Raw genomic sequence first — 19,413 nt, 5'->3', positions numbered from 1 at the left:
AGGCATGAGCTATGACATGAGATTGTTTCATATTTTCAAGATTTCTAAAAGATTTTTAAACAAGAGTAACACATAGGGAAATGAAATCCATGTTTATTGCCTAAAATGAGAAAAATCGTATCAGTCAAAGATATAAAATCCTGCCTCAAACACCCATGTAATGTAAAAACAAGATACACCTTAGAAGAGACTATACTCAAGAGCTTTAGCATTTTCTTGTGATTTTTCTCTCCCCCAGCTCCCCACCACCCCGTGAACTCACAGAGTCCATATTGTCAATAGCAACTCTGAGAGATACTCACCCTGTGTTGATTGAAATGATTTCTATCAGTGGATTCTTCCTGATCTTTGGCAAATCCAGTCTCGCTCCCCCCAACCGCTTCCCATTGTCTTTCTTCTGGCCCAGGAGCCTCACTGAGTGACCTTCAAATTAAGCACAAAACACATATTAGCACGCCACACAAATCCACTATCATTTACCATTTTCAATATATATGTTCAGGATTGTATTTGATTCTATTCTCTTATAGGAGACCAGGGGGGAAAAACATCCTAAGCAGATGTGATCATTTGAACACAAGAAATACAGTTTAAAAAAAAAAAAAAGGAGAAAAGCACTGTGTTCCAAGGACTGACTATACTTTCCAATGCTTGGCTCAAAGTATGTGCACATTTACAGATCACATTTGAGAAAGGATCGATGTCCTTAAATAATCTCATAAGGGTGAACACGCTCCCTACACTGACCAGATACTCTAATGCAACAGAAGGGGCTTATATATTAGGCCTGCCTGCTGTTTTCTGACAACAGTTAGACATACGGATGGTAACTAATGCTTGATGAAACAGCACTCAACACTTACCTGGGCTGGTGTTTTCTAGTCACCCACTCCTACCCTCCACTTTCCCTCCCAGCTTCACTCACACTTTCATGATACACATACACACACACACACACACACACACACACACACACACACACACACAATCATAAAACCTAGATTTTTAAACAAAATCTTTCAAGGTTACTTGAACAAAATACAACCAGAATATAATTTCCATTAAAAATGTTTTGAGTATTGAAAACTTTGAAGTAATTTCAGACATGTAGAAAACACAGAGGAAAGAATGGGCACATCCCCTCAGCTTCTAGTCACAATTTTACCATATAGTGTTGCTTCTTTGCACTAGGGACATGCTGTGTTTATGACTGCACCATGTGATATATCCTATAAAACCATCCATCTTGGCTGTGCACAGCAATGATTTCAAATACATTTCTACTGTGACATACTGTTTTATAATTTTATCAGTGACTATACTACAGCCGATAAAAGTTGTCCACTGTGAAAACAAAACTGGATGATTTTAAATAAATATCTTCAGTTTTGTAATGATGACAATAACACAGTTTGGGAATGTTTCCATCAACACTGGAAACTCCTTTGAGTTTTAGCTTAGCCCATCTGTTCCCATGCCCCACGCAGCATATGTCATTAGGTCATGGCCAGAAGACAGGCATCCACCTCATTTCTAACATCTGGTATAGCAACACTTCTAAGAACATCTGCACAGAAACCTTTATACACCCATGCTTTCACTTCTCTTAGAATCCTAATAAAGAAATTGCTGAATCATTTAGTGAATTTATATCTTACCATTTAAGAAATAACTGCTTTGCAAAGAGATGACCAATTTATATTCCCAATTTCATCAGACATAAGATTATTAAATATTTTCTCTCATTCTGTACATTATATTTTAACTTTCATGATGGTGGTTTTCAGAAAAAAAAATGTTGGCTAGTTTAAAAAACTTCAAATTATCAACTATTACTTTCATGGGTCATGTTTTGGTTATTTCTAAGATCTCATTGTCTGTCCTAGGGGTACAAAGGTATTCTTTCTTTTTGCTTCTATTGTATTGTTTGAGCTCTTAAATTTGGGTCAAGAATATACCCTATTTTTTCTGTAGTGAGGGCCTATGTTGACCTTTCCACAATAATACTCAGTGGTCTCTCTGCCTTTTCTTTGCCTTATTCATCCACATGCTATTTTTGTCACACATATTAACACAAATAGTTATACAAAGCCAAAAGGGTAGTGCTACAATTATTATTTCAAACAAAAATACATATTTATAGCATGGCTTATATTTACCTACCAACATACTACTTCTGACACTTCCTAATGCTCCTTGGAATTCATCTTATCATGTAGTTCCACTTCTTTTCCTCTTGACCAACTCTCTAGTTGTTTTTTTTTTTATACAGTAACTCATTTATCAATAAAGCAACATTCTTTGCTTATTTGATAACATTGTTATTTTTGCTTCATTTGTAGAGGATACTTGTGCTAGATATAAAACTGCTGTTGTCTCTGTATGCTGGCTATCAATTGTCTGTGGTGTTTATACTGTTCACAGTTAGATTTCAACTACTTATCTTACTGTTCCTAAGAACACAGTAAGTCACTTCTTCTCTTATGCGTCCCAGATCTCACTTCATTAGGGGTCCAGGTATGGATTTCTACAGTAGCCTATATGGGAGCTCTTTGGACTCATAAAGTTATATTCACTTAGGATGATTTCATTTCATTTTTTGTTTCTTGTTTTTTTCTTTTAATTTTTTCTGTGTCATTTTTTTTCTATCTATTCTTCTGCAACTCCCACAATACATTTGTTAGTGTATGACAGACATGTATAAAACAGGTCCTTAAAGTTCTTTTACTCAGGGTGCTACAGAGACCCAGAAGTGATGCATAAAGAGATAAATAGGATTTATTAAGGAAACTAGATCACTTGACTATAGAGGCTCAACAACCACAAGGGAAGTCAATTGTTGCAGAAAATTTGTTTGCGTTGACATTCCATGACTAGCAATAAAGTTAAAGCTTGAATCAGAGGACAAAGTCAACACTTAGCTGACCACAACTAGCCACAGAGATGTTGGAAGCTGCAGGTAGATAGATAAAGAGATGCACAGGAAGTAGTAGGGAGGGATTTAGAGACTTGCAGGCATTTTGATCTGGGAGAAGTGGAGAGTAGGATCACCTGATGATTCCTCTGTCATTCTTTGGATTCATCAGGTTTTTATCTCAATTTCTGACTCCTGAGTTTTTATTAATAACAGAATAATTCAGATAGACACATTACCTGACATCCAATGTGGGGCATTAATTAGATCACAAGAAGGAAACAAGACTGCCACCTCTTTTTTTTTTTTTTTTTTTTTTTTTTTGGATTTTCGAGACAGGGTGGCTGCCACCTCTCTACCAACACTGCAGCTGCTTTTCCCCTCCCCACAAGTCGCAGGCTTTTCCCAATGCAGTCTCTCTATAGCAGCCTAGGGCCACTGCCCCACCTCTCACCCCAAACACCTCAGGCAGCTGGGCCCAAAACACTGCACAGAGCTGCTGCATAGGACCACAAAAGAGCACTGCTTAGTACTGCAGCTGCCTGTTCTCCCACAGCTCTGCCTAGGCTGTCAGCAGCAGCAGATCTGGTGAGACATCTGGGAATTCTTAAGGGTGGTGGGGGGCAGGTTTTACTTAAAGAAAAAAGTCTTTCCCACTTTAAGAATGGGGAACAACATTATAATACAAGGAGTTAGCACCGGTATAATTCCATAATGTATGGCTTGAAAATGGGAAATTAAAAGAAGGGATAACCAATTTAGCTGGGATTGACATAATGTCAGTTATAATTATTATCAGTCTGGTAATTCATATTTCATCCTTTAAAAAGTGGGTGAACATTGGTGCCAAATATGAAAAGTTTACTGATATGATACAAGTCTTAGACAGACCTACCAATGAAACTAAGAAAAATATTCACACTCAGACAGAGGAATTTAGAGAAGAACCAACCACACCATTGCATGAAGAGGAAACAGCCCAAAATTATTAGAAAATCAACCTTAGTTTATCCAATAACAATACAAGACTGGCCACAAGAAGATAGGCACCCTTAACGCTATGCAGAAGTTAACTAGATCCTACAGAAGTTTTATATTTGAAGACATTTAAAGAAGCAGTCATTTCATGTGGCATGCATTCACCTTATGTGAAACCAGAGTTAAATTCATGGGCAACTCAGAACAGAATTATGCCACAAGACTAAAAGGTTTATCAATATCAATATTGGAAGTTGGTCCTCAATTACAGTAAAAAAACTGTGGAGACAGCAAGCTAAGGTCATAGGTCAATGAAGCAGGGCTAGAAGTATTGATATTTCTCAAGACCAGATCCTTGCTGAAGACCAGCATGCTGATTTGCAAAGACAGTTTGGATTTGATGATCATACTTTGTATATATGTTGTATAGCAGCTTTGAAAGCTTGAGACAGGGCTGAAGAACCATGAAAGAGGACTGAGTCTTTTACTAAAATTATACAAATTCCAAAAGAAGTCTTCACTGATGTTTTAGAAGATTGACTTCAGCTGTAAATAGAATGATGTTAGATCCAGAAGCTAGACAAATATTACTTGAATGTTTGCTTTTTAAAATGCTAATTTGGAATGCAAAAGGGAGATTGATTAGGCCTTATAGGCAAGATCAGCACCCATAGATGAATGAATCTGAAATATAGCTGATATTGGATACTTTGATAGGAGGAGTGGTTTCTAAAAATTTCAAGAAAAATCAAAAGGTTAGATGTTTTAATTGTGGTAATCAAGGTTATCTGAAAAAAAAAAAATGTAGGCAAGGCATTTCTAGAAACAATGTTGTTTTCTACAGATAATCCAAACAGAAGGCCCCAGAGGCAACAGTTCATCAGACAGCATGGCCATTCAATCTAAACTAACTTAGAAGACTAACAAATACCTTTCATTTGATCAGATATAACTAGCCAAAAGGGGGAACTCCCCAAAGACAGGGTTGGGGCAGGGTTTTGTTTTTGTCATTCCAGGAGAATAAAAGCATCCAAGTAAGGAATTTGAAGACCACTGGACAAATGAGACATCAGAAGAAGAAGGACGAATCATCTAGAGTAAATGTCCGAAGAAAAAGACTAAATTGGTTTAATGGTATGGCACACTTCCAATAGGATAAAATTTCAAAAAATTTCCCAAATGTTTGTTTCTGTTCTCTATAAACATATAAGGAAAATGGTCTTTTTATAGTCCCAATTCAATTAAAAATTAAAGCTGGCTTTGGAGTTAGAGTGTGGCTCTCTCCTTCTCTAAACCCAAGTATGCTTGTTAAAGTAAAACTCAAAATCTCTGTCTCATGTCAGAAAAGCCACCAGGAATGGGACAGAAGAAAACCAAAATTAAGGGACTATTCTAGTATCACTAATATCATAATCCTTTGGTTTCATTTTGGTTCTGTAAAACTTTTCTTAAGGTATAAACATTATCTCAAAATTTATAATTTTAATATATATGTGTGTGTGTGTGTGTGTATATATATATATATATATATATAAACTTTCAGTCATGATATTAATGGCCATATAGAGTATTAACTAATTGTAGAAGTAGGCTTCATCTAGCTCCTTTATAAGATTTTTGGGTTTTAGTCTGAAGCAGGTAACTAGGATCTAAGTTTGTGTACCCCAGATGTACTTAACAAATTGTGGTCTTTTAACCTCTCTAAGATCTGCTGCATATGACATTTAAAATGTTTAAGTTTTCTGCAGTGAACTGAGACCATTCCTGGCAGATACCTTTGAGGTCTCCAAAAAGACGATGAGGCTCTACAATGACAATTCCACCTGGATTGTGGTAACTCCACTAAACTGACAAACACCCCCCAGAGATAAACTATGGTCTACAAACTGCTCAGGATAACTTCAAAAGAGTTAGCGAAGATGATCCAGCCTCACAGACTATTTCAGTCAGAACTTCAGAAAAGCCCTGCACTTTCCCATCACACTGAGACTGGACAATAGCTAGCTCTCTCACAACTTGATCATTATTTCAGTTTTCTCAGGGTTCCCCAAAGATGCCATCACCCCGAGACAAGAAGAAGTAATTTTAAGAACACAACACCCACATTCCCAAGAGGTAGGGTGGGTGGTTTTTGGTTGGTTAGTTATGGATGCTTATCATCATTAAGGGGGGTTGTTGCAAGTGATTATTGGTCATGATCAGGGAGGAAACTAACAAAGGAGATTAGATTTAAGGATCTCATTCTGAAAAAAGAGGGGAAATATTGGAATGACAGGATAAAAGGGTAGATTACTAAATCTACTTTTAAACTAAAAAAGCAACTAGTAATCTCAAATATTTTACACTGGTATGGATTTTTGTATATTTATACAAATTTAAGGTTATTTTTGCTATACTGTATAAATATTTCTACTCTTAAGATATTTTTGCATATGTATACAAATTTAAGGTTATTTTTTATACTGTATATATGTCTGTACTCTTGTTTAAGCTATTGTACCTATATACCCCACTTAATAATGTAAATTTCTAGTCCTTGAAAAGTTTATTATTACAAACTAGGATAATTTAAAAATGTAGGTTAGTAGTCATCTAAAAATCAAATTTGTAGCCATATTAGGTATGTTTTCAAGACCAAACAGAGATATATTTTACATAGCTAGATGAAACCTATTTCTACAATTAGTTAGCGCTTTATATGACAATTAATATCATGACTGTTTAAATATATGTATTTAATATATATATCTTACAATTTTTGAGATAATATTTATACCTTAAGAAAAGTTTTAAAGAGTCAAAATGAAACCAAAGGATTATGGTTAGTGACAATAGAATAGTCCCTTAATTTTAGTTTCTTCCGTCCCATACCAGATGGCTCTTCTGACATGAGACAGAGAGTCAAACACTTCAGAGACCTACAGAATATGGCACTTAAGGTGTTTAAATAACATAAGGCTGTTCACGACAGTGAGACAGGTCTGCTCCTGACAGCACCAATCTACTTCAAAACAGGATGATGGACATCAAAGAACCTCCATATGGAGTTTGCTTTCATTGTGGCAAAGTTAGCCACTGGGCAGCAAGAGATTGGTCTTGCCTCAATTGCTGACAGTATACTGTCCAAATTGGACAAGCAGGACACAAAAGAAGGCGACTTGAAAAGACAAAATAGGACAGTCCTTTAAAATTCCTGTTTCACAGAAAAGTCTGTCAGATATTCTAGGCTCGTAGGTTGAAGATGAATGACCGAACATTGAAGAGGAACTTGGATGGCTATCTGGGCAGATAGATGTCTCTGCCGTTTCTATAGTTTTTGAAGTTGTTTGCTCTGCACTTCCTGTTTACTCAGGTAATGTTATATCCTTTTTGAGTATCTGATGGGGTTGAAGATTAGATAGCTATAATTACAGTTTTCCTTATTACCAAATTAAGAAAAGAAATTCACAAAAGAGGTGTAAAGTGTATACGGTTGAGAGACATAAAAGCTTAAGTTGTTTGCCGGGCGGTGGTGGCGCACGCCTTTAATCCCAGCACTCGGGAGGCAGAGCCAGGCGGATCTCTGTGAGTTCGAGGCCAGCCTGGGCTACCAAGTGAGTTCCAGGAAAAGCACAAAGCTACACGGAGAAACCCTGTCTCGAAAAACCAAAAAAAAAAAAAAAAAAAAAAAAGCTTAAGTTGTTTATCTAAGAAAATGTTTTGAGGTCTCAAAAGAGTTTTGTGTTCATAATACAAGGTAGGAAAGAAAGGGAATTTTGTACAAAACTTTGGACTTACCAAGATAGGATAGAAAATGGAGTATTTTCTCTGAATTTGCCAAATACAAATGGACTGGGCATGATGAATATAAGTCTTACTTGATAATTATTCTTGCTGTATATAGTTTTACTGTGTTAAGTTTAAAACCTTCCCTTTTTAGACAATATCTGATAATTGTTCTTATTGTATATAGTATTACTGTAAGAGTTAAAACTTTTCCTTTTAATTTGTAGAAAAAAAGGAGAAATGTTGTGGGAGATTTGTTTACACTAATACTCTGAGACTGACAATAAAGTTAAACCTTGAATCAGAGGTCAGAGCCAACATTTAGCTGACCATAAAGATGTTGGAGGACCCACAGAGTGTGATAGAAAGATACACAGAAAGTAGAATGGAGGGATTTAGAGATTTGCAGGGTTTTACTCTGGGAATTTTAGAGAGTAGGGTCAGCTGATCACTCCACTGTCGCTCTTTGGATTCATTGGGTTTTTATCTCAATTTCTGACTCCTGAGTTTTTATTAATAATAGAATAATTTAGATAAATGCATCAGCCAATAGCAAAGCTCGGTCTACATCAAAAGGCTTCAGAGCAAAGAAAACTGAGGATGTAATTATCAGGATAAAGGCAAATGAGAAGAGCCCAGTATGCAGATGATAGGAGTGCCAGAGGTCAAAGGCCAATAAACTTGGACTTGAAATGTCCAAGAGCTGAAGATAAAGAAGTGAGATTGGTGGGATAACACAACAGTTCTCTGAGAGAGTCTAAAAGGTCAAGAATGACTGTGCAAAAGCAGAACCATTTTCATATGAGCCCCAGGCAAATTTCCTCTTGTCCTATTGTAATATGCAACCTGCTCTAATAACATTCAATAAATTATTCATCTTCACTATCTGCATGTAAATAGAGAAACACATCTACATGCAATGACATAAAGAGTTATTTTCTAATCCAATGACTCGTTAAAAAGTGTCACACATAACAATAGGGTAGTTGGAGTTTAGTGCACCGAAGACAAAATAGGAAATATAAAGGTTGCTTGTTATATACAGACAAAGACGAAAGGAAGGAAACAACATAATTTCCTTTAAAATAGACTAACAAAATAAAACTATTATGTGTGATACATTATCTCTCTTTAACATCCTGTTTCAAAGGAAATTATTTCAAAATATTCATCAATCCACAGGCCATAGTCAGAATACACACATTACAAATTATTTCTGGTTTCATGTGCAGCTATCAATATTGTTGCCTTCTGAAGCAAACCAAAACTAGAAAATATAAAGAATAACATGAAGGAGATGCCATAAACAAGTTATGACTTTGAGAGGAAACAAGGGAGACCAGAGAAACGTGCTGAGGGAGTGGAGATGGAGGGGCAGATGCTTGGAGCAAACTCATCATAAAAATGAACATGTAATATTCACAAAAGGACCAGGAAGCGGGGACTACAATTACACACTCACACGCTGCACCCTGGCTTGACCCTTCCTCATTAGCCACTCGTGTCTAGCACAGTGATAGAAAATGACTGACTGCTAGCATGGCCTGGTGGTATGGGCCTGTGACCCTAGATACCTCAGGAGGCTATAGCAGAAGGATTACCAAGGCTTGCCTGGGCAAAGTCATAAGACTCTGTCTTAAAAAGTGGAATCTATCCATAATGCCAGGCAAGGAAAGAAATTAAAACTAAAACAAAATGGGGACAGGTTGACTTGGATTCTATTACCTTTCTGACTAGAATGAAGAGAATGAGAAAATGAAATCAAGACAATAGAGTTTAAGAGAAATGGAGAACAAAATATGCAGGTTAATTTTTTTTATCAAGTCCATGTTAAAGAAATGGAGAAAGGGATATTAAGAACAATGCTCAGGGTGACAAGGATGATTCCTAACACTCTTCCTGCAGGGAAACTGGTAAGAGTGGGACAAGATGAAAACAAGGACATGCCACTGTGATACAGAGAAGAAAGAGAAGAAACGTCATGTGTGGGATGGAACCCACAAAAGCAGTGAGCTTCCAGGGTCCTCTCCTTTCCATTTAAATACACTCCCACTTCATGTCTCTATATAATGATCAGATATAGCTCAATAGATTATTAACCATCTTTAATAAACACTTCTCTAAGCTAATACTTTTAAATATCACTTAAAACTCAACACTGTAAAAACTAAATTCAATTATAATCCCTAAAATCTTTCAACAGCTATTTATAAACCAACTTCAAACCCCTGATTCCATGCTGGATTTACATTGCAGCTAGTCCACTGAAAACTTTCATGAAATGATTTTATTACATATTAGTGAATTTTGAATCCAAAAAGGTAGCTGCTTATGATTCACTGCTATACAGTAATTTCAAACTGTTAACACTAAACCTGGGTCAAGAAAAGCCAAGCCATCCTACCTGATCTGCGCAAAAGTCGCTATACAAGTTGCATCAATATTCAGTGTTGTCTGTGGATCAAAAGCAAAATCTGACTAAACCACACAGTTCTAAAGGCCTTTATGAAAGAGGGCCACCCAGGTGTCTGATTAGGAAGCCAGTCAGCAAGGTCATTCACAAGCCAACACACACAGTAAAAGAATGTTAGAAACATGATGAGCCTGAAAACGTGCGTTTATTAGTTACTGACTAAGCTGTGGTACTATGCACCAACCTCTTCCCTCTTCTCCTTGTCACACATTACCTTGGAGAGTCATTACATGTTACAAAAATATCAACAATCTGGCAACTGGGACTCCTTCTGTATATTTTTGTCTTTCATTTCTTAGTTTCTAAAGGCTCTGTAAAACAGCCCACAGCCAAGACTTTCCTTCAAAACTTCATTCAACCCACCTAATTTTAGAGGTCAGGGCATTGTTTCCTTGCTATGTGACCACCCAGCTTACCACCAACAATGAGGGCTCCTGCCATGATTTCTTGCTCTCTTGCTGACTGCTGACTTGGCACAAATATAGAGCTATTAGACTCACACTGAGAAGGCAGGTCTGAATGCTATGGTCTGGGTCAATCTACTGGAAAAATTCCTAGGAAAGCAACCCGAAGTGACACAGGGGGCAGAGGGCAGAGATTAGTTCAAGTTTTTCTCTACTCCATTCAATGCAATTCCTCATATGTAACACTTTTGATGGAGAGGAGCACTTTCAGATATCCACAACAAAAGTATGACCTTCCCTCCCAATATTTTCATCTTGAGCGTTGAAAAATAAAATGAGTTCAACAGACGCAGCAGCTTCTTCACAAGTTGAGGCTAGAAGAGAATATTTAACATTAAAACTGGCTTGACAACTCAAGCTCCCACTCAGTCACTAAGATAGACAATGTGTTCCTCAAGAAGGGAGAACTTAATAGTAACTAGAGTAATGCACTTAGGGTAAGATGGGGCTGGAGAGATGGCTCAGGAGTTAGGAGTGCTTATCATCCTGGCAGGCAATCTGAATCCAGTTCCTAGAACATGCATCAGGTGGCTGACAACTGCTTATAACTCCAGCTCCAACTGGATCCACAGCTCTGACTTCCTGGGGCACCATGCATATTCCCAAACACGGAAACACACATACATTTAGTAGAAATATCTTTTCCTTAATACACCGAAATTAAAGAACTCAAAGCATAACCCAACATTGGGGAAGACAGCCTGGGGTCTCTCAGCACAATAGTTTCTAGACCTCATTGTAAAACTCTTGGTTACCCACCAGAACTTGGTGATAAGACCTGGTTGCTGAGGACTCCATACTCTGGTCATAGGATTTAGAGAAATCAAGCTGGTACTGACCTAGAAGCTTTCTCCCCATGACTAGTTTTCATGGTTCCAGAAGGTGCTATGCAGGCTGCTGGGGATAAACGGCAGCAACAGGATTTTTTGTGGTGTTGTTTGTTTTAAAATTCATTTTATTTTTTTAATTTTTTTTTTTTAATTTCATGTATGTCTGTGTGAGGGCGTCAAATCCTCTGGAACAAATGTGATGGGGATAACCAACCACTTTCTGACTGAATTGAATGCCTACTCCAAAGGAAGAAGCTCATGCCTGGCATATGTGGCCAAGGACCCATGGCTGGGGAGTCCATAGGCACTGGGGATGAAACTCTCACTATTATTTTCTTATAGGATATAGTATCAAACTGCCCTTTGAATAGGTATGTCTATAGCCATAGACTGGGGATCTTTCAAGGGCAATCAGAGAAGCATCTTAGTGGAGTGGATGACAACTTATACAGAGACTCACAACTGCCCCAAGTGCAGAGAACAAGTGTCTGTGGAGAGCTTAGTCATAAATGAGACATCTATTTACAGCTTCTCCTCCCAAAGCTCAGAAAACGTTCAGGAAGACAGGGTAAAATGACTGTAAGAGCAAGTGGTCAGGAAGGACTGATGCAAAATAGTCTCTTCTGGACACAACAGGGCTGATGAACTCCCAGCAGCCGTGGCTGCCTACACAAGACCTGTATAGGAACAATCCAGTCAGTATTCCAGCTTGGATGGAAGAGGAGCACATGAGCCTCTATTCCTAAATGAGGATACTGACAGTGAACGGTTGCTAGGGGACAGACAGTCAGTGTTCTTTAGGGATGTGGTCAGGTAGGTTGACCAAGCTCCAGTGGGTAGTCCCACGTTAATGAGTATATAGACAGCACTATTAGACTCTGTAGGTAGTTTAAATAAATAAATAAATAAATAAATAAATAAATAAATAAATAAATAAATAAAGACTTGAAGCTGGGAGGGTGTTGCAAGGAAAAACTATGAAGAGTTTGAGTGGAGATGGATAAACATGACCAAAACACATTGCTTGCATGATATTCTCAAAGAATAAATAAAAATCATACCACTTAATATGAATTAAATTATTTAATTAAAAATAAAACCTTTCTGGGTAGGCAGGTAGGTTGGGAAGACGTTATGATAAGATCAGAGAAGACAGGTTAAGGCTCTGCAAATCTGAAGATTATTTTATGTCAAGAATCATGATGTACAGACAAATGTGTCTGCCCTACCACAGTAAAGAGTGGAACTGATGTGTGGATAAGAAAGAACTTCACAAGGAAAATGAAAGCATTGCTAGATGGGAGGTTCTCAGTGACACTCTGCCTCCATTGCATACTACTGTAGGCTTAGATCATAATAATTAAGTTAGATTAATCGACAAACTGCTACAACAAAGAGTATACACCTAAGCAACATGTCCTCTTACTCTCACAGAAACGCCTTCTGTAAGTGAATTACAACACACATTGATCTTACATCTTAATTGCTACTTCTGTAAGCAGAGATGCCTTTTATGACAAGAGAAGGAGATATGTAGGGTATTAATTTTCTGCAATCTAACTCAAGTGCCCATCCAAACTGTCAACAGCCAAAACAGTCCTGAAAGAAGAGCAGGTATCTTAGCCCTGACCCTGAATAGAAGCCTCTCAGTCCACCACCTGCCTTGCTAGGACAGAGCTTCCTAATTTAGAAATCTGTTAAAGAGCTACAAAGTTGTGGTATTTGAAACAGTAAGTAATAGATGCTTCTGTCCGTGTATAAAGCATCCATGTCACAATATAAAACATTACTGTTTCTACTGCTCACAGCTACCATCCTAAAGTTACCACACCCAACAATGGAAGCAGAGCTAGCTGCTAGAAAACAACAGGAGTATAACATGTAACTTTGGGAACTGGTGAGCCAAATGTAACTTTGAAGATCGAGCCCGTGGGGATGGGGAGATGGCTCAGGGAGTAAGAGAATTTGCTGCACATGTATGAGGGTCTGAGTTTGAATCGCTAGCACCCATATAAAAAGCTAGGCGTGGCAGCTCAAGCCTCTAATCCTAGTCCTGGGAGAAAAGCAGAGACAGGAGGGTGGCTGTGGCTCGCTGGCCACCACCCAAGCCAAAACACAACTAACTCCAGGCTCAGTGACAGACCTCATCTCAGGAATGACACTCAGACTCAGTTTCATAGTATACTCTGCTAGAACTCCAGCTTCTTGCTAATTTTCCTTAAAACTAATCAAATAAAAAGTCTTTCACCACAACCAAATTCCACTGGAAAAAATTTATTAAGACTGGGGGTGAAGGAGCCCCATGGTGAAAAGCTAGACCTTCAAAATTGAAAATGCCCTTACACAGCATTTATGAAGTACATCTGATGAAAGCTGTCAGGCACTGGTTATAATCGGTCAATCAAATACATTCTTAAATTTTTCTGAAGATGTTTTATTATTGAAACATTCAAAATTATATACATTAATTTTTTTAATTTTTTTACATTTTTTTAAACATCCCTACCACAGTTTCCCCTCCCTCCTCTCCTCCAAGTCCCTCCCTCTACCTCCCTTCAGCCCCGCCCCATCCATTCCTCCTCCATTTCTGTTTAGGAAAGAGCAAGCCTCCCATGGATATCACCCAAACATGGCTTACCAAGCTGCAGTAAGACTAGGTACATCCGCTTGTATTAAGACTGTACAAGAATCAGAAAAGGTGAGCATCAAAATTAAACAATGGGGAGGGGTGGCATTTATACAAATAGGTCCTCCCCTCCTCACTTTCCTCTGTTCACTGTAAGCAGCCTCACAGAGCAGAAAGTAACATGGGCTTTGGAACCAGAGAGCAAGGTTTCAGACTTGCTGCTGCCCAGTGCCTAATCAGTGCGACCAGGCTTCCTGTAGAGTACAAACAAATTCATGTCTATGGAAAAGATAAGCTACCAGGAGCTAGACAAGGCACTGATTACACTTGCTACAGTAATTAATGCAAGTATAGTCCTACCAAGACCAGCTAATGATGCAAGGGAAGTGTCAAACACTACGAGTGAACGTAAGCTTCCATTTCTATAAAAAACCGACAATGAAAATCAATGCTGTAAGTGATTTGTTAACTAAATAATTAAAGGATTATAGATTCAAGGTGATCCCTAGGAAGTCACTCATGTGCAGTAATGAGAAAAAAAAAAAAGGCAGAGTTGGCAAGACCCTCACGGGATCCTGGAAACATAAGCATATGTGTAAAAAGCTAGGAGAACCCCAGCTGCTTTTCTGTCTTTGGACCCGAAATTATACCGAGCCAAAACAGTGGCTCTCAATGCCAGGAACCTCATGAGGAATGACAAGGCCAATCTCCAACACCAAGCTAACCAGGTTATGGTCAGCCAGCCTAAGTTTTTTATTTTTGTTAAAATAATGTATAGGGGAAACAAACTTTGTGTGTGCATGTGTGCGTGTATGTGTTGCATGTTCATGTACACAGGTACACAAGTGCACAGGTACACATGAAAGGGGTGTGAATATGATATGGAGACCAAAGGGCAACTGCAGTGTGGTATTGCTTAGGCACCACCCACCTGGTTTCTGAGACAGGATCTTTCACTGGCCTGAAACTCACAATGCAGATTCCGTGAGGCTGGCTGGCCAGGGAGCCCTAGGGATCCACCTATGTCCATCCACTTTCCCTGAGCTGGGTTTACAGAAACATGCTACCATGCCAGCTTTTCCCTGTGGGTTCTCGGGATCAAACTTAGGCACCCAGGCCTAGAAACACAAGCATTTTGCAGCCTGAATCTATCCTTAGAGAGGTAGTGTATAGTATATTAGAGCTATATATGTTGAATGAACATGTTTTGGTAATGGAGTCAGAACTTGCTTTAGTTTTCAAAATGAGTCCTATTGGAGTAAAGAATATAAAGTTTAAATGTAATACAAATTCTTTGTGGGACTGATACTTTACAATATTCATCATACAATACAAAGCAATATGATGTAGAAATCAGAACATGGATCTTAGAAACGAACATATCTGAGCATACTACATAGACAGCATAAATAATCATCATAGACACATTTAACCAATGACATTCAAATGGAAACTGGCTTACAGTAGCAGATGTCACAAAGTCTTTCATTAAGATTATTAATGAAACTTAAGAGTTTTGTCTTCCCATGAGACCAGACATTAGGTTTTACAAGGGGGTTCGCATGTAAGCTCAGCCTAACAGTAGGTAAGTCAATATTTAAACAAGGAAGAAAGGCAGGGCTATTTGACTGTCAAGTAGTGAGATTTATTTATTCTAGTCTGTGTTAATTCATTTAAGTTAGAATACAAAATAATACATTCATTACAGCATTTTCATACACATTTGTTCTCCTCCCCTCCCCAACCCTAGTTTTTCCCCACAAAACTAGTACCCTTTCCCCCACAGTCCCTGTCTGCATTCACAGCACATGCGTGTTCTCCTTCTCTCTCTCTCTCTCTCTCTCTCTCTCTCTCTCTCTCTCTCTCTCTCTCTCTCTCTCTCCCCCTCCTGCCCCCCTGCCGCCTCCCTCCCTCCTTCCCTCCTTCCCTTAAGATCAGGTTTCACCGTCCCATTTCTTGTATCATAACTCGCACTCTTCCTCAACAAAATACATATAAACACAGAGAAAGAGAGAGAAATTAAAACTTGAGGAAGATGAGTCAGTGGGTAAATACACCTGCCTGCAAATCTGACAGCTGAGTTGAATTCCCAGGACCCAACTGATGGAAGGAGAGAACCACCTCCCCCAATTAGCTAAATACCATTAGATGCCAAAGAATGTGGATCCTAGTAGACACCAGAGAGTGAGATTCTACTAGATACAAGAAAGCAAGGATCCTACCAGGATCCAGAGAACAAAGGTTCTAATGGACAACAGAGTAAAGATCTTCTTGGGCACCAGAAAACAAGAATCCCTCTGGGTACCAAGGAGCAAGGATCTTAAATAATATAGCACATAAATGCCAGCCTGAATGGACACAGTTGAATGTGGAAAACCGCTCTGGAGAGGCACACAGAGGCTACACAGTTCTGTTTGGACATTAAAATAAAAGCAAAGCAGCTGTAGTCAATAGAAAAACCTTCAAATCCTCTCGAGCAGCAACTGAGAACAGTAACCATAAGAAGAAGAATGTGTCAAAGGAAATCCACAAATGTCTCAATGCTACGGGGTAGGGGAGCACAGTATTTCTCTGGTTGGGGCTCCCTAAATGAAGTGAGGGCAGTAGAAAGAGGAGGTAAAGAACCAAATCTCTTGCAGATGATGATGAACGCAGTCTCACTGTCAGTGGACTAAGCAAACTCAGCCAATCACTTAACCTCTGCCGGGTTCAGTGCCCACCCTGGCTAAGTGACTGTCGGACTAATCCTCAGCCTCCACTTCTCATTAGATAGAACTCTAGCACTAAAGTCATCGCTTTCCATCCTCCAACCAGCCAATGAAGACTCCGCCAACTTCATTTCATCTCTACTACTCTTTCTCACAACTAAACTCAACACACCCTCTCCAGTGAATGTACACTGGGCCGACCTCCTCAGTGAGAAGCCATCCCTCGTCAACATGGCCTGGGAGAGAAAGGCCTCCGTTTTCTAACATACCTCTACACACCTCCAGGTAAGCTCACTATTGAATACCACTCGTTTTTAGAATCCATTTAAATTTTCAGAGAAGTTTTAGGTTCACAGTAAACTGAGCAGAAGCTGAGAGCTTCCATCATCACTGCCAACAAACTGCACCAGAGTGCCGCAGTGGTGGGTTTGTTAAGGAAGGAGCTGATACTGACAGGTCACTAGGCTTCACAGTTGACAGAAGAAGTTTGATGATTTTGAGCAAATGTATACTGATAGGTGTTCAGCATCACAATACCATCACAAGTACCACTGGCCCGAATACCTTCTGTGTTCTGCTTACTCAAGTCTTCCTACACCTCTAGGTGATTGATCCTTTGATTGCTCCTACAATTGCCCTCTTCCAGAATGCCATATAGTTGACATCACATAGTATATGGCTTTTAAAGACCACCTCATTTCACTCTGAAAACTCTCTATGTCTTTATGACTTCATTGTTCATTCTTTCCAGTGTCTTATAGAAAATTTTAAATCAAAATTTTAAGAACAATATATATATACCTCCTAGTTTGTGTGTGAGTCCAAGGATAAAATGTATGGTTTTATCCTACAATAATATCCTTTATAAAAATACTTAATAAGTGTTAACAGAATGGTATACCAAAATTTTAGTTCAGAAAATGCATCTGCTCATCTTACGTTCCACCATTACCTTTAATGGTTTCCTCCACAACTTCTACCACACGGTCAATCTGCTGAACCTGGAAAGGGAGACAGATAAGACATCAGAGAGGGGAAATGCATTTACACACCTGCTGGAGTCAAGATACATTTTCTAAGAATGCTGATGTAGGTTTTACACGATTGACTTAATAATGCATGTGTGTGCATGTGTGTATGCGAAAACACATAAAATAGATGGATTAGATAGATATAGGTTTTATTTAAATTACCTAATTTTACATATATATATGAAAATATAGATAAATATAAATGGATGATAGACAGACAGACAGAATCACTTATGTAGGTTTTACTTGATTTAGTTACATATATATGCATTAGATAGATGATGAAGATGGGTGAATAGATAGATACATAGATAACTACTTATGGAGGTTTTACTTGATTTACCCAATTACATATATATGCATTAGATAGATGATGATGTAGATAGATAGATAGATTGATTGATAGATAGATAGATAGATAGATAGATAGATAGATAGATAGATAGATAGATAGATGATAGATAAATAGAACTACTTATGTAGGTTTTACTTGATTTACCTAATTACATATATGCATTAGATAGATAGATAGATAGATAGATAGATAGATAGATAGATAGATAGATAGATAACCAAAAATAATCTATGTGACTGTCATGTGAAATACTGAAGTGTGTCTTCCAATGGTAAGTGAAAACTTCACATAGTCTGACATAGTCAGCCGGGAAACTGTATTTTCCTGTTGCATCTCCATTACTAGGAGCTGAACATTACCCCAGAAAAGGAGGAGGCTGAGAAATTTCATGTAGGAAACATATGCTGGGAAGAAGCGGGGAGGTGCTTTAACTTGTGGCTTTAGTAAGATGTTTCCAACACTGGGGTAGGATTTTCAGTGAGGAGGCACCCTGCTTTGCTAAGTCAACCTGTAATAAAGTAATAAACTCACTAGTGCATTCAGGCTACAATTGTGTTGAACTGTATATTTGATCTACTGTCAGGGTCTTAACTGGTTAAACAGACATTTGCTTTTGTCTCCCAAGAAAAAGCCAGGCAACAGCTATCCACGTAAACTCAACACAAGCTGAAACACACACTTAATTTTAATTAAAATACATCTCTTCCTACAAAGCTGCAAGTTACAGGGTATAAAATGGCAGCTCACACAACAGAATTGCTAATATTAAGGAGATACATGGGAAATCTCCTGCTTTATTACCAACTTTTAAAATTCTTTCAGTGAATTTGTACCTAGTGGTGAATAGCATATTCAGACCCAGGGTACCCAAGGTCAATAAGAAAAGTTACTTTCCACATATAAGTGACCAGGGAAGAATTCCCAAAATGCCACAAGAGCACAGAGAAAGGTAATAAATTGGAGTGATGGACCAAAAGTGTCTTCTGAACAAAGGCAGGAAAAGCCACTAAGAAAACTGAGGGAACACAGAGGAGTTAGAATGAAATGAAGACAGTAAAATAAATAAAATCATGATCCCAGATGTTAGAGAAGTCAAGTAAAATCGCTTAAGACTGATCCTCTAAAATTGCTCTAAGTATCACTGTTCTATCACACATACACACACACACACACACACACACGCACACGCACACGCACACACGCACACACGCGCACGCACACACACGCACACACACACACAAGTAAGGGCTCAGAAAATTAAAGCAAAGC

At 38.4% G+C, this 19,413-nt stretch overlaps 1 protein-coding gene across 1 annotated transcript in view; it reads right to left on the bottom strand.

Moving 5' to 3' along the window:
- Cdkal1 (CDK5 regulatory subunit associated protein 1 like 1) overlaps positions 1-19,413 on the bottom strand; it is a 586,163-nt gene that overhangs the window by 390,698 nt on the left and 176,052 nt on the right. Inside the window, 2 exon segments of the mRNA XM_059263232.1 lie at positions 303-423; positions 17,711-17,759. Coding sequence (XP_059119215.1) covers positions 303-423; positions 17,711-17,759 — 170 coding nt within the window.

The sequence above is a fragment of the Peromyscus eremicus genome, chromosome 5 (genome assembly GCF_949786415.1).
Source record: "Peromyscus eremicus chromosome 5, PerEre_H2_v1, whole genome shotgun sequence".
NCBI lineage: Eukaryota > Metazoa > Chordata > Mammalia > Rodentia > Cricetidae > Peromyscus > Peromyscus eremicus.
The sequence above is the reverse complement of the archived record's forward strand: the minus strand, read 5'-3'. Positions and strand labels throughout refer to the sequence as shown.